General features: G+C 44.0%; 1 protein-coding gene across 1 annotated transcript; it reads left to right on the plus strand.

Moving 5' to 3' along the window:
* Positions 1–250: 250 nt before the first annotated feature.
* Positions 251–12,216, plus strand: LOC139543005 (E3 ubiquitin-protein ligase PDZRN3-like). Its single transcript, XM_071349070.1, has 5 exons — positions 251–558; positions 2,232–2,473; positions 5,259–5,367; positions 8,214–8,282; positions 8,450–12,216. Exons 1-5 carry the CDS (start codon positions 514–516, stop codon positions 9,953–9,955), a joined length of 1,971 nt encoding a protein of 656 aa, XP_071205171.1. The 5' UTR covers positions 251–513; the 3' UTR covers positions 9,956–12,216.
* The last annotated feature ends 980 nt before the right edge of the window (positions 12,217–13,196 follow it).

Below are 13,196 nucleotides of genomic sequence, written 5' to 3' on the forward strand. Positions count from 1 at the left end.
AGATGAATCAACACACACACACAACAGACAGACCAATCTACCCTATTGGTGTTGTTGAGGGGGAAAGACTTAACAGTTGGTGAAAGATTGAATGGATGTTTGACTGCTGATCCCTTGAACCAATACAATCCTTGGCCCTCCCTCCCTCTCACACTCAGGGACTGGTTCATTGGTGGTGACAGAAGCTGAATATGCATGAGGAGAGGGTCTGTTCGTGGGTGGAGCCTGAGAGGCTGACTGAGAAGTGAAGCGAGTAACAGCAGCATTCTGTTTTCAAGCACTGCAGCATCCACGCACTGACAAGGATCACATTCTCCCTCATTTTAGAGGGGGGGCATGTTTTGCCTGCCTTCCCTCTGGCACAGATTGCATTGGCTACCTTGGCTTCATCCTTCAAAACCTCTGGGCTGGCTGTCTACCTCCGTCTTACCTTCAAGCTGGACTTCCCACCTCTTCTCTCCCCCTCCGCTGCTGTAAGTGGATCGGCCAGACCTCCAGCAGAGTGACATAGACATGGGCTGTAAACACTCTGGACAGGGCAAGTGGGCTGACAATGGGGTGAGTACAGTGGACATTTTCTGTGTGTGTGTGTGTGCGTGTGTGCGTGTGCAACCTGTGCCTTTGTTTTGGGATTTGTGTGCTTATTGACAAAGCAGCCTGTACTGTTACCATCTTGTCTGCCATGCATGCCTGACAAAGTCAGCATACGCAGGCTACGTAATCACCACTGAAGACTCGGGGCAGACAGTGTGTGTATGTGTGGATTTATATTATGATGTCATGTGTGTTCATTTGAGTGTATGTTTGCATAACTGAGGGTCTTTAGCATGTCTATGAAGAGAGTGATGGTGGTCATGGTGACCTGCTCTGGTCTCAGAGGAAGCCACGTAGACGATGCCTCTAGACAGGTCGACTAGTCACCAACACGCTCTCTCTCTCTCTCTCTCTCTCTCTCTCTCTCTCTCTCTCTCTCTCTCTCTCTCTCTCTCTCTCTCTCTCTCTCTCTCTCTCTCTCTCTCTCTCTCTCTCTCTCTCTCTCTCTCTCTCTCTCTCTCTCTCTCTCTCTCTCTCTCTCGCTCTCTCTCTCTCTCTCTCTCTCTCTCTCTCTCTCTCTCTCTCTCTCTCTCTCTCTCTCTCTCTCTCTCTCTCTCTCTCTCTTTTTCTCACTCTCTCTCTCTCTCTCTCTCTCTCTCTCTCTCTGTCTCCAGTAAGCTCTGGTCAGTCAGCCATGGTCCAGATAATGTGCATTGTAATGCAGCAAAATAATTGTATATTGTGCATAAAGAGAAGGTTGCTCATTCATGACCAGAGGGTGAATGTGTTCATGGGTGGCCTGACAGAATAGGATGTTCATGTGGAGTGTACGCCTGCAATATAATTGAAGTAAGTAATGGCTGCTTAACCTGGGGGGTGAGGGTGGAAATCTGTGTCTGAGGACAGATTCAGAGAGACATCATGACCTGAATCTACACACAATACACACAATACACACAATACACACGACAGACAGACAGACAGACAGACAGACAGACAGACAGACAGACAGACAGACAGACAGACAGACAGACAGACAGACAGACAGACAGACAGACAGACAGACAGACAGACAGACAGACAGACAGACAGACAGACAGACAGACAGACAGACAGACAGACAGACAGACAGACAGACAGACAGACTCTCAGATGTGTTTAGGTTATGAGACATCATTTATCAGATTTTCTGACTTGTGTTGTGACGCATTAGTTATAAAAAATTGTAACTGCAAGGTTCTCTGCTTGCATTACTATCAGAGTGCAGTGGGGTGAAAAAGCTCTTCCTGACTTGGATCTCTAGGGTTTTGTTGAGCACAAAGCTTTTCAGACTAGCCAGAATGTATGGCTAGAGGGTCACATTGGGGTGTTGAGCTCAGCTGGCATACATTTCTGGAGCCATGAGACTTCTCACATAACAATAAACTAATATATTCTGACAGTTACGTCTACTGCTTCCAAACCTGAAAGTGTTGATACTTTACTATCTTTTCCACAACAAAAGCCTACTGATTTTGTTGGATTGCACTTGGGCCACACATATACAGTACATTGCATCAACCATCTAATAAAAGATTAAACAGACATAAGAGAAGATATATCTGCATGAAACAGAAACAAAGCATGGAAATTAATAAGAAGAACTCAAACACTTCAATTCCTTTTTATCTGACCCTGTATGTTCATCTGTCTCCCAGGTCAAAGGGCATGACCTGTCCCAGCTCAGGCGCCGAGAGGCGTTGCATTTCATGGGGGGCGGCTATGAGCAGCCAATCACGATGCAGATTGAGGGACGACACGGGAGAGGGAGAAGAGCTCATCACTCCCAGTACCCAATGTCAGACTGCAGTATCCAGATGGAGAGGCCATCCTGGGAGGCTCTGAGGGCCCTAGGGGTGGTGGAGGGGGCTGGACCCAGCCTTGGTGCCTACGCTCCTGGGTACGTGCTGCTCGGTTTGGGCCTCTGTAGCGGTTCTCTGTCTCTTTATCTGCTTGTGTATGCATGTGTAACGAAGGGGAGATTAATAGTAACCCAGTTATATTGAATCAGTGAAGTACAGCGAATGAGGCTCTGGGTTTTGTCATTTAGAGCAGTGGATCTCAACTGGTTCTAAATTGAACCAGGTTGTCGCAGTCGTGACCCAATCAGGGGCGGACTGGGACCACACACCGGACAATTTTTCTACCCATTATTAGCCAGATAATGATCGTTTTGCTGGAAAAAAATACAAGTTAGACAGGCCCGACAGGCTAAAAATAGACCAGTCAATCTGGCATTTGCCGAATATGCCAGATGGCCAGTCTGCTCCTGGACCCAATATTTACATAGCTAAACCCTATATTCACATAGCTAAACCCAATATTGACATAGCTAAACCCAATATTCACATAGCCAAAAATAATTGTAAAATACAATCTGTAAAACTATTTTTAATGCTAAATTGATAGTACATGTAGCAGTTATATGACAAGGGAACAACATTCCCACCTCTTTCATTGTCAATAATAAAATGTTGCCCAAATCCTTGATGAAGAATGTTAATAAACTCATTGGTTTGAGAACACAAAATCAACCAAAAATAGAGCTGCTAAAAGCTCTATATTGAAAATACTGTAATTCCAGAAAGAAAAGTGAAAACAATGTAAGACAATGTAATTTCTATACACTTTTTACCTGTTTTTTCCCCATTTATTTTTAATTTTTTACATACAATATATATACTGATAAAATATATAAACACAACATGCAACAATTTCAAAGATTTTGCTGAGTTACAGTTCATATAAGGAAATCAGTTCATTGAAATGAATTCATTAGGCCCTAATCTTCATGACTGGAAGAGAGAGAGCATGGGCTCCTGAGTTCTTCTGCAAAAAGATAGAATTTACAGTTGGATAAATAGATCAACTTTTATTTTTTTTTGCATGGACTTATATAGGATACTAACCTCAACATCAAAACCTTCATTTCACATCACAATTCTATACCTAAAACCTTGATTTTGGACAAAATTACCTGAATGGACTATTACTACCAAGGATTATCAAGAAAAAAAAACTTCTAACAAACCAAAACCTGCAGAAGGAACACAGCTGAACATGGAAATACCATCCAACACAACACTGAGTGAGTAATGTTCAGTATGAAGTTACTTCTGAAGGCAAAAATTAAAAGGCAATCTCTAGGTAATTCTGTTATATAAAGCTTAATAAATAAGGCTACTAAGCTACCAAGATGCTAGGAAAGAAACTGACTGGCAAGAGAGCCCCCCCCCTCCCCCGCCCACCCAAATGCAAAGAGCGCCCCCCCCCCCCCCGCCCACCCAAATGCAAAGGCCTTTGAAGCCCCCAGAGCCCCCCCCCCTCCATCTGTGCAGAGGTAATTCAAATAAAGTACCCTTTGGATTCATATCTATTTTGAACTGATATGCAGCAAGGACACTTCAGTTGTAAATTACCTCAATAAGAAACAATATTGTTGCTTTGATCACATCAGAAGATATCCTCCTCAGAATCTCTAAAATACAACAGCCACAGGACAACTTTGTTTGGACGTCATAAAGGACCATTCGCCAAAACGTAAACAATATAGCTAGCTAACAACCTCCTTTTCCACGTGGAAAAGATGGTGGACAGAGACTTGCTAGCCATGTTAGCTAGCTAGCTGGGATTTTCTACAAGGAATCTGCCTCCCGAAAAAGTATCTCCCAAGTGGGTGACACCTACTCCCATTGCCTGCTTCACTGCTGCTTGGATTCCACCTGGCGATCTGTTCTGCCCTGGCCTGTCTGGTACAGGTACCCCCGCCACACTCCACCCTCTCTCCTGAGCTTTCGCTCGCCTCCAGCATACACACACTGTTGGGGCGATTGACTCTGAACAATGGCTAGAACCAAGTCGTTATATTTCTTTCTGGTGCTTTATGCTATTTGCCTCATGACTCCTGCGTGCTTTGTTGACTATGAACATGCTTGTTAACCCAACCGTGGGACAGACTATGTTTGTTCCCACACTTGGGACTCTGACTCTCTATTGGTTACACAGACTCTTGGCCTCCCATCCTATTCTAACCACCTCTCGCCGGCTTTCTATTCATGTTACCTGATGAAATTGCTGTACAATATGATCTTGTTGCCATCTGATGCACATTCAAATGTTATAAATCAACACTGCCGATCTCTCCCTGTCCTCTGCCGTGCCCTGATTGTATTAATGTTGATTATATCTGGAAATGTGCATGTACACCCTGGCCCATCTACTGTTGCTAGCCCCAATTCTGATTTGTGCTCTGATATCTGCTCTGATATCTTCTCTCGTAAAAGCCTGGGTTTTCTGCACGTTAGCACTAGAAGCTTATTACCTAAAATGGATCAATTGAAAGTATGGGTTCATGTTTTGATGTCTTCACTATTATTCTACAATGTAAAAATAAAGAAAAACCCTTGAATGAGTAGGTGTATCCAAACTTTTGACCGATACTGTATATGCACCAGTGACCAGTGACCCATTCAAACCTCCTGCGATCAAACTTTGGGTCATTACACACCAGTTGAGAATAGCTGATTTAGAGTATAGCCGTGAGATGTATCGTACAGAAGTGGTATTAGAATTGAATGGAACCACTGACTGGAACTGATTTAATGTGTAAAACATAGTAATTACAGCTTGAAATGCCTATGGTGTGAAAGCTATGTTGTCATATGTGATGACCTCATTCTCCCCAGACCTTACTACGATGACATGCCCATCCCACCAGAAATGTACGCAGCCAATGGATACCTCTCCAGTGTTGCCTACAATCTGGAGGACCTTAACAGGATAGAGTATGTTGACGTGAGTAATTTCGCTTTCATATTAGTATAGCCTAGCTTTTGTACATGATTGATTGATTTTATTTGTCAGTAAAAAAAAAATACATACAGCGCATTCGGAAAGTATTCAGACCCCTTGACTTTTCCACATTTTGTTACGTTACAGCCTTATTCTAAAATGGATTAAATGCCAAAAAAATCTGCATCAATCTACATACAGTACCCCATAACAACAAAGCGAAAACAAATTTTTCGAAGTGTTTGCAATACAGAAATACCTTATTTACATAAGAATTCAGACCCTTTGCTATGAGACTCGAAATTGAGCTCAGGTGCATCCTGTTTCCATTGATCATCCTATAGATGTTTCTACAACTTGATTGGAGTCCACCTGTGGTAAATTCAACTGATTGGACATGATTTAGAAAGGCACACACCTGTCTATATAAGGTCCCACAGTTGACAGGGCGTGTCAGAGCAACAACCAAGCCTTGAGGTCGAAGGAATTGTCCGTAGTACTCCGAGACAGGATTGTGTCGAGGTACAGATCTGGGGAAGGATACCAAAAAATGTATGGAGCACTGAAGCGCCCCAGAACACAGTGGCCTCCATCATTCTTAAATGGAAGAAGTTTGGAACCACCAAGACACTTCCTAGAGCTGGCCGCCCGGCTAAATTGAGCAATCGGGGAAGAAGAGCCTTGGTCAGGGAGGTCACCAAGAACCCGATGGTCACTCTGACAGAGCTCCAGAGATCCTCTGTGGAGATGGGAGAACCTTCCAGAAGGACAACCATCTCTGCAGCACACCACCAATCAGGCCTTTATGGTAGTGGCCAGATGGAAGCCAATCCTCAGTAAAAGGCACATAAAAGGCTCCACTGCTTGGAGTTTGCCAAAAGGCACCTAAAGACTCAGACCATGAGAAACAAAATGCACTGGTCTGATGAAACCAAGATTAAACTCTTTGTTCTGAATGCCAAGCAACACTTCTGGAAGAAACTTGGCACCATCCCTACGGGGAAGCATGGTGTTGGCAGCATCATGCTGTGGGGATGTTTTTTAGTGGCAGGGACTGGGAGACTAGTCAAGATCGAGGGAAAGATGAACGAGCAAAGTACAGAGAGATTCTTGATGAAAACCTGCTCCAGAGCGTGCAGGACTTCAGATTGGGGTGAAGGTTCGCCTTCCAACAGGACAATGACCCTAAGCACACAACCAAGACAACGCAGGAGTGTCTCTGAATTAAGTCTCTGAATGTCCTTGACTGGCCCAGCCAGAGCCCGGACTTGAACCTGATCGAACATCTCTGGAGAGACCTGAAAATAGCTATGAATCGACTCTCCCCATCCAACCTAACAGAGCTTGAGAGGATCTGCAGAGAAGAATATGAGAAACTCCCCAAATACAGGTATAGCTTGTAGCATCATGCCCAAGAAGACTTGAGCCTGTAATCTCTGCCAAAGGTGCTTCAACAAAGTACAGAGTAAAGGGTCTGAATACTTACATAAATGTGATATTTCAGTTTCTTATTTTTTTATACTTTTGCAAAAAAAATCTAAAAACCTGTTTTTGCTTTGTCATTATGGGGTATTATGTGTAGCTTGATGAGATTTTGTTTTTAATAAGTCTGTAACTTAACAAAATGTGGAAAAGGTAAAGGCTTCTGAATACTTTCTGAATGCACTGTATATACACAGTACATACATGTTTAAACATGGGACCAGGATTGTAATTGTGGTCCCTGCTATCTTCAGTATCTTAGACTTGTGGTCCCTGATATCTATCAAAAACATGGTCCCTGGTATATATCTAAAACTTGTGGCCCCTGATATCTATCTAAGACGTGGTCCCTGATATCTAAGACTTGTGGTCCCTGATATGTAGGACTTGTGGTCCCTGATATCTATCCAAGACTTGTGGTCCCTGATATGTAAGACTTGTGGTCCCTGATATCTATCCAAGACTTGTGGTCCCTGATATGTAAGACTTGTGGTCCCTGATATCTATCCAAGACTTGTGGTCCCTGATATGTAAGACTTGTGGTCCCTGATATCGATCCAAGACTTGTGGTCCCTGATATGTAAGACTTGTGGTCCTTGATATGTAGGACTTGTGGTCCCTGATATGTAGGACTTTTGGTCACTGATATTTAAGACTTGTGGTCCCTGATATCTATCGAAGACTTGTGGTCCCTGATAAGATTTGTGGTCCCTGATATATATCTATGACCAGTGGTCCCTGATATGTAAGAAGTGGTCCCTGATATGTAATACTTCTGGTCCCTGATATCTAAGACTTGTGGTCCCTGATATCTATCTAAGACTTGTGGTCCCTGATATCTAAGACTTGTGGTCCTAATAACTACCTAATACTTGGGGTCTCTGATATCTAAGACTTGTGTTCCCTGATATCTAAGACTTGTGGTCCCTGATATCTATCTAAGACTTGAGGTCCCTGATATCTATCTAAGACTTGAGGTCCCTGATATCTATCTAAGACTTGAGGTCCCTGATATCTATCTAAGACTTGTGGTCCCTGATATCTATCTAAGACATGTGGTCCCTGATATCTATCTAAGACTTGTGGTCCCTGATATCTAAGACTTGTGGTCCCTGATATCTATCTAAGACTTGTGGTCCCTGATATCTATCTAAGACTTGTGGTCCCTGATATCTAAGACTTGTGGTCCCTGATATCTATCTAAGACTTGTGGTCCCTGATATCTAAGACTTGAGGTCCCTGATATCTATCTAAGACATGTGGTCCCTGATATCTATCTAAGACATGTGGTCCCTGATATCTAAGACTTGTGGCCACTGATATCTATCTAATCCACTCCTTATGTTCACCTACCTATACTGTTTTAGGATCCAGAGCGCTGTCTGATTGGTTGCTGTAATACTGATAATGATGAGCCTAGCAGCTTCCTGAGCCAGGTACTGTAAGAAATAAAAAGATAAACCATGTGTTCAAAGATATGTAATTTGTCTAAGACATCCAACTAACTATAAAAAACAATGATAGTCATATACACATACGTCTTAAAATGAACAGCAACAACAACCAATGGATTTCATTGTGTCTTCCATCCTCTCTATTTCAGAGTGAGTATGAGGGCCACTGGCTGGACAAGCCTATGGGCTACCTGCCCCTGCACGAGCTTGACAGTGGCCTGGGCTGCACCGACGGCAGCCTCCACCAGGGGGACCTGTCTGACCCAGAGACAGAGGAGGGGGTAGAGGCCCCTATGTCCTCCCCACCAGGACACACCAGCCGGGGCAGCTCTCCCTCCTCTGAGTCCCTCCTCTCCTCAGAGGTCAGTGACTCTGGCTTCCACAGCGTCAGCACAGGGGAGTTCCGCCACTTCCAGAAGATTATAGATGGGAGGATCCACAACTACCGGAGCCGTGTGGTCCCGCGGGAGAAGAGATCAAAGTCTCGCTGGGACCTGGAGTCCATCCCTGAGACCTTGACTTGTGACCCCAAGACAGGCAGGGCTCCAGACGGAGCTCACACTTTCATGAGCCACCAGTGCCCCATGCGTGGTAGCTCCTTTCAGATCCATGAAGCAATGAGCCCCCAGCAGACCAGGCATGGCACCAGGTCTGCTGTCTCCAGCTGCCGTACTGAACCCTGCCAGAGGAGAGTGCTGATGCTGAACCAGCACTGCTCCGAGGACCTCCCAAGCCGCAGCCACACTGTGCATGACTTATCAGACAGGAGACGAGCCAGTCACCCTGGCCTGCCCTCTGGGAACAATGCCATAGGGATATATAGACACGTAGACAGACAACTGCCCAGCAACCCAAACCACCTAGCCGTGCCCACTGAGAACTCTGGCACAGGACAATACAACAGGGGGTTCAACACAGACATCATTGAGAAGAGGACGCCTCAGAGCAGCCATGTGGAAGGCCCCTGGCAAGAACTATATGTGGAAGACCACAGAGGCAGTATGGCCAGTGAGGACTATAACAGTCAGAAACAGTGTCTTTCCAAGAGTCCCTCAAGGAAACGGCCTGGGAAGCAGCTAGCAGACTGGCGTCAGTTTGCAACACTGGGACATCCTCAAATTGGTGGGGACTGGCCCCAAGCAGATGGCCCCTGTGGCCCCCTCTACAGCACGCTGGACGGGCTCTCTGCCCGCTCCAGGAAGGGTCTCTCTGGGAACCCCCGGGCAGTGAGGAACCAGCTCCTGAAGGCCAGGGCCTCCCGGCTGGCTGACGAGCGCAGTGAGGTCACCACGGATGAGGAGGCCCGCGGGGATGTCTGGGCAGGCCGCTACTGGAGTAGGACTGAGCGCCGGCGCCACCTGGCGTTGGCCCGGGAGCAAAGGCAGAGGAGGCTGAGCCGTGGTGGGCCTGAGGGAGCAGCAGAGGACGGGGCTGCAGGAACAGGGGGTGCAGGGGGGCAAAGGGGTGCAGAGGGCCCTGGAGGAGGCTGCAGCACGGTGCTGGAGCTCAGCCACAGGAAGCAGAGTCGTCTGAGGAACCATAAACTGCTGGATGACTGGACCACAGTGGAGGAGCTGCTGACACACGGCACCCGTGTGGGGGAGGGGGACAACATCCTCTGTCACAGCCCACTGCTGTCGGTCACTACAGTATAATGACACAGTGGGATAAGGTGTGTATGAGTGATTGAATAGGGTCAGTGATATGACTCCAGTTTGGCTACGTCTTGTTCTCCACACATGTTCCTGGAAACAACCTAGAGTAGTAGTTATCTAATGGTCTGGACCAATGGCAGTACAATACAACCTAGAGTAGTAGTTGTCTAATGGTCTGGACCAATGGCAGTACAATACAACCTAGAGTAGTAGTTGTCTAATGGTCTGGACCAATGGCAGTACGATACAACCTAGAGTAGTAGTTGTCTAATGGTCTGGACCAATGGCAGTACGATACAACCTAGAGTAGTAGTTGTCTAATGGTCTGGACCAATGGCAGTACGATACAACCTAGAATAGTAGTTGTCTAATGGTCTGGACCAATGGCAGTACGATACAACCTAGAGTAGTAGTTGTCTAATGGTCTGGACCAATGGCAGTACGATACAACCTAGAATAGTAGTTGTCTAATGGTCTGGACCAATGGCAGTACGATACAACCTAGAGTAGTAGTTGTCTAATGGTCTGGACCAATGGCAGTACGATACAACCTAGAGTAGTAGTTGTCTAATGGTCTGGATCAATGGCAGTATTAAACAACCCAAATGGCAGTTTTCACTGGTCCCTCTAAAGCTAGCTGAGTGGGTTTTGGGTAAGCAACGGCACGAAAGATATAGCTGTGTTTTGATGGCACACTCTTAGAAAAAAAGGTGATATCTAGAACCTAAAAGGGTTCTTTGGCTGTCCCCATAGGAGAACCCTTTGAATAACCTTTTTGGTTCTAGGTAGAACCCTTTTGGTTTGAGTTAGAATCTTTTTGAGTTCCTTGTAGAACCCTTTCCACAGAGGGTTCTACCTGGAACCCAAAAGAGTTCTAACTGGAACCCAAAAGGGTTATCCTATGGGGACAGCCGAAGAACCCTTTGGAACCCTTTTTTCAAAGAGTGCGGTGACTCGTTTTATCAATAAACACTTTTTACAATTAAATGCAATTTCATAAGCTTTTTTTCCCCCAAAGAGTGGATATCACCAAATCAATGTACTTCAACAAAGCATGTCATTTATTGGAAATATTAAAATATCATTGCATCACATTTGGCTACAGAATGTAGCTCAATATGGCCTCTTTTTAAAACCACACAGCTGTATCAGACCCTTTGGATTTTGTATGAAAACTCAGGTAGTAGATGATGTGTTGGTTCACTACAGCACAGGGACAAGAGTTCCATCCTGCTCACATGAGAAATGCACTTTACACTTTTGGCTTTTTCAAGATGCGTAATATATCTGTGAGTTTGTAAACTAGTATTAGTAGGTGTGTGTATTAGGTTGAATGTCTTTTAGGAAACAGAATTTTAGAGAGCCTATCAGAGACCATCAAGTTGGGACCATGGTCCATGATAATCACTAAAGTGTATCTACTATCATGTGTAATGGGATATTCACCTCATGATAAGTGATGACATTTTCAGCATTTTGGGGGGGGATAAATGTCTGGTCATGAAACATTCAGTTCTATTTTCACACATTTTTTACAGCCTGTTTTGTCTAAGACAACAGAGTACCTTTATTACCAGCATGTAGACTATCCTCAATATAAATCTGCCAACTGGACATGGCAGCACTATTTCCTACGCCACACATATTATGTCACCTCCTTCACTGGGCTTGGAGTCACAGGACTGATTTTACCCTGACACCACTGTTTGTCAGACATTTGTGAACGCTAAGTAATGTGTCAAGTCAAATAACATTTTATTTACAGTGCATTTTACACGCCTCAACACACTTTACAAGAAAAAATAAATAAATAAAAACATAGAAAAAGAGACATGTCAAAATATTCAGAGAAGCATCACTTGTGCTTTTGTTTTTCCTGATGATGAGGACACCTTGGCGTTATGATGCGGTCAGAGAACCTCTGATTTAGTTTTGCATAATATGAAACAAAATGTCTCACTCTTTTCACATAAGACCAACAGAAAATTGTTCATTTACAGACACAAAATATGATCAAATCGTGTGAACAACAATCATCAAACGGCATCAAAAACATGTACTAGCCTCGAATTTGATCTCCTGATGGTTTCCATTTGTCACAGTGGATAAGCCCTACTGATACGGATAAGTGGATAAGCCCTACTGATACTGATAAGCCCTTCTCGAAGGGAAATCTATGGATGTGATGGACACCAAACATAGTTGTTATTATGAATATTATATTTTGAATGTTCTAATAAAATATGCTGAAATGCAAAACATTTCCTGACTTTTGTTTTAATTCTTAACAACATCCCTTTTTCCTGAATCCAAATGTTACTCTGCCACCAATACAATTGCAGTTTCCTCCTCACTATAAACTGCCAAAAGGGCCCTGGATTTCAGAGGCTACATGTTGACAAGAATAATCTATTAATACCCCCAATTATTTATGTGTCCCTTAGGGAAATGACATTTATACTCACATTTAAACTCTGCAGAGTGGTTTTTGTATTCAGTTAAGAGTGACAATGTCAATTTCTGAAGTCATTGTCAATTTTATGGAATGAGAGTTGAAACTATGGTCTACTCCATCTATCCAAACATAGCCTGCATATAGTCACCTTCCCTTCACATTATTGAGGGATGTCATGGCGCAGTCTGCAACACACATTTATACCAGTAGGTGACAGACAGACACAACTCTTTTTTTTATTAAACAAAGTTCACCCTTTTCATACAAAGCCTAAGTAAATATTTAGTTAAATGAATGTCACCACGAATTTAATATGTTTTATTGTGTGTTTAGACCTTTATTTGGATAGTCCATCTGTAGATGCACTGCAGACCCTGGTTCGATTCCAGGCTGTATCACAACTGGCTGTGATTCGGAGTCCCATAGGGCGGCGCACAATTGGCCCAGTGTCGTCCGGGTTAGGGGAGGGTTTGGTCGTCATTGGAAATAAGAATTTGTTCTTAACTGACTTGCCTAGTTAAAAAGAAAATTAACATTTCTACTACCCCTAGCTCTAACCTTTACCCTCATCCTAAACGTAACTCTTATTCTAATCCTAACCCTAACCTTAGTCCTTAGTTGTGGTTGATAGTTTGAGCATCTATAGACCATTGATAGATGCTCTATCCAAATAAACTATCCCAAAGTATGACCCTGGATTAGATGATAAATCCAATCCAATTAATACATCAATATTTTTTTTTTTACAGTTATACTTAATTGGGATAGTCCGGATCTTCCATCTGT

This window comes from Salvelinus alpinus, chromosome 17 (genome assembly GCF_045679555.1).
Source record: "Salvelinus alpinus chromosome 17, SLU_Salpinus.1, whole genome shotgun sequence".
Lineage (NCBI taxonomy): Eukaryota > Metazoa > Chordata > Actinopteri > Salmoniformes > Salmonidae > Salvelinus > Salvelinus alpinus.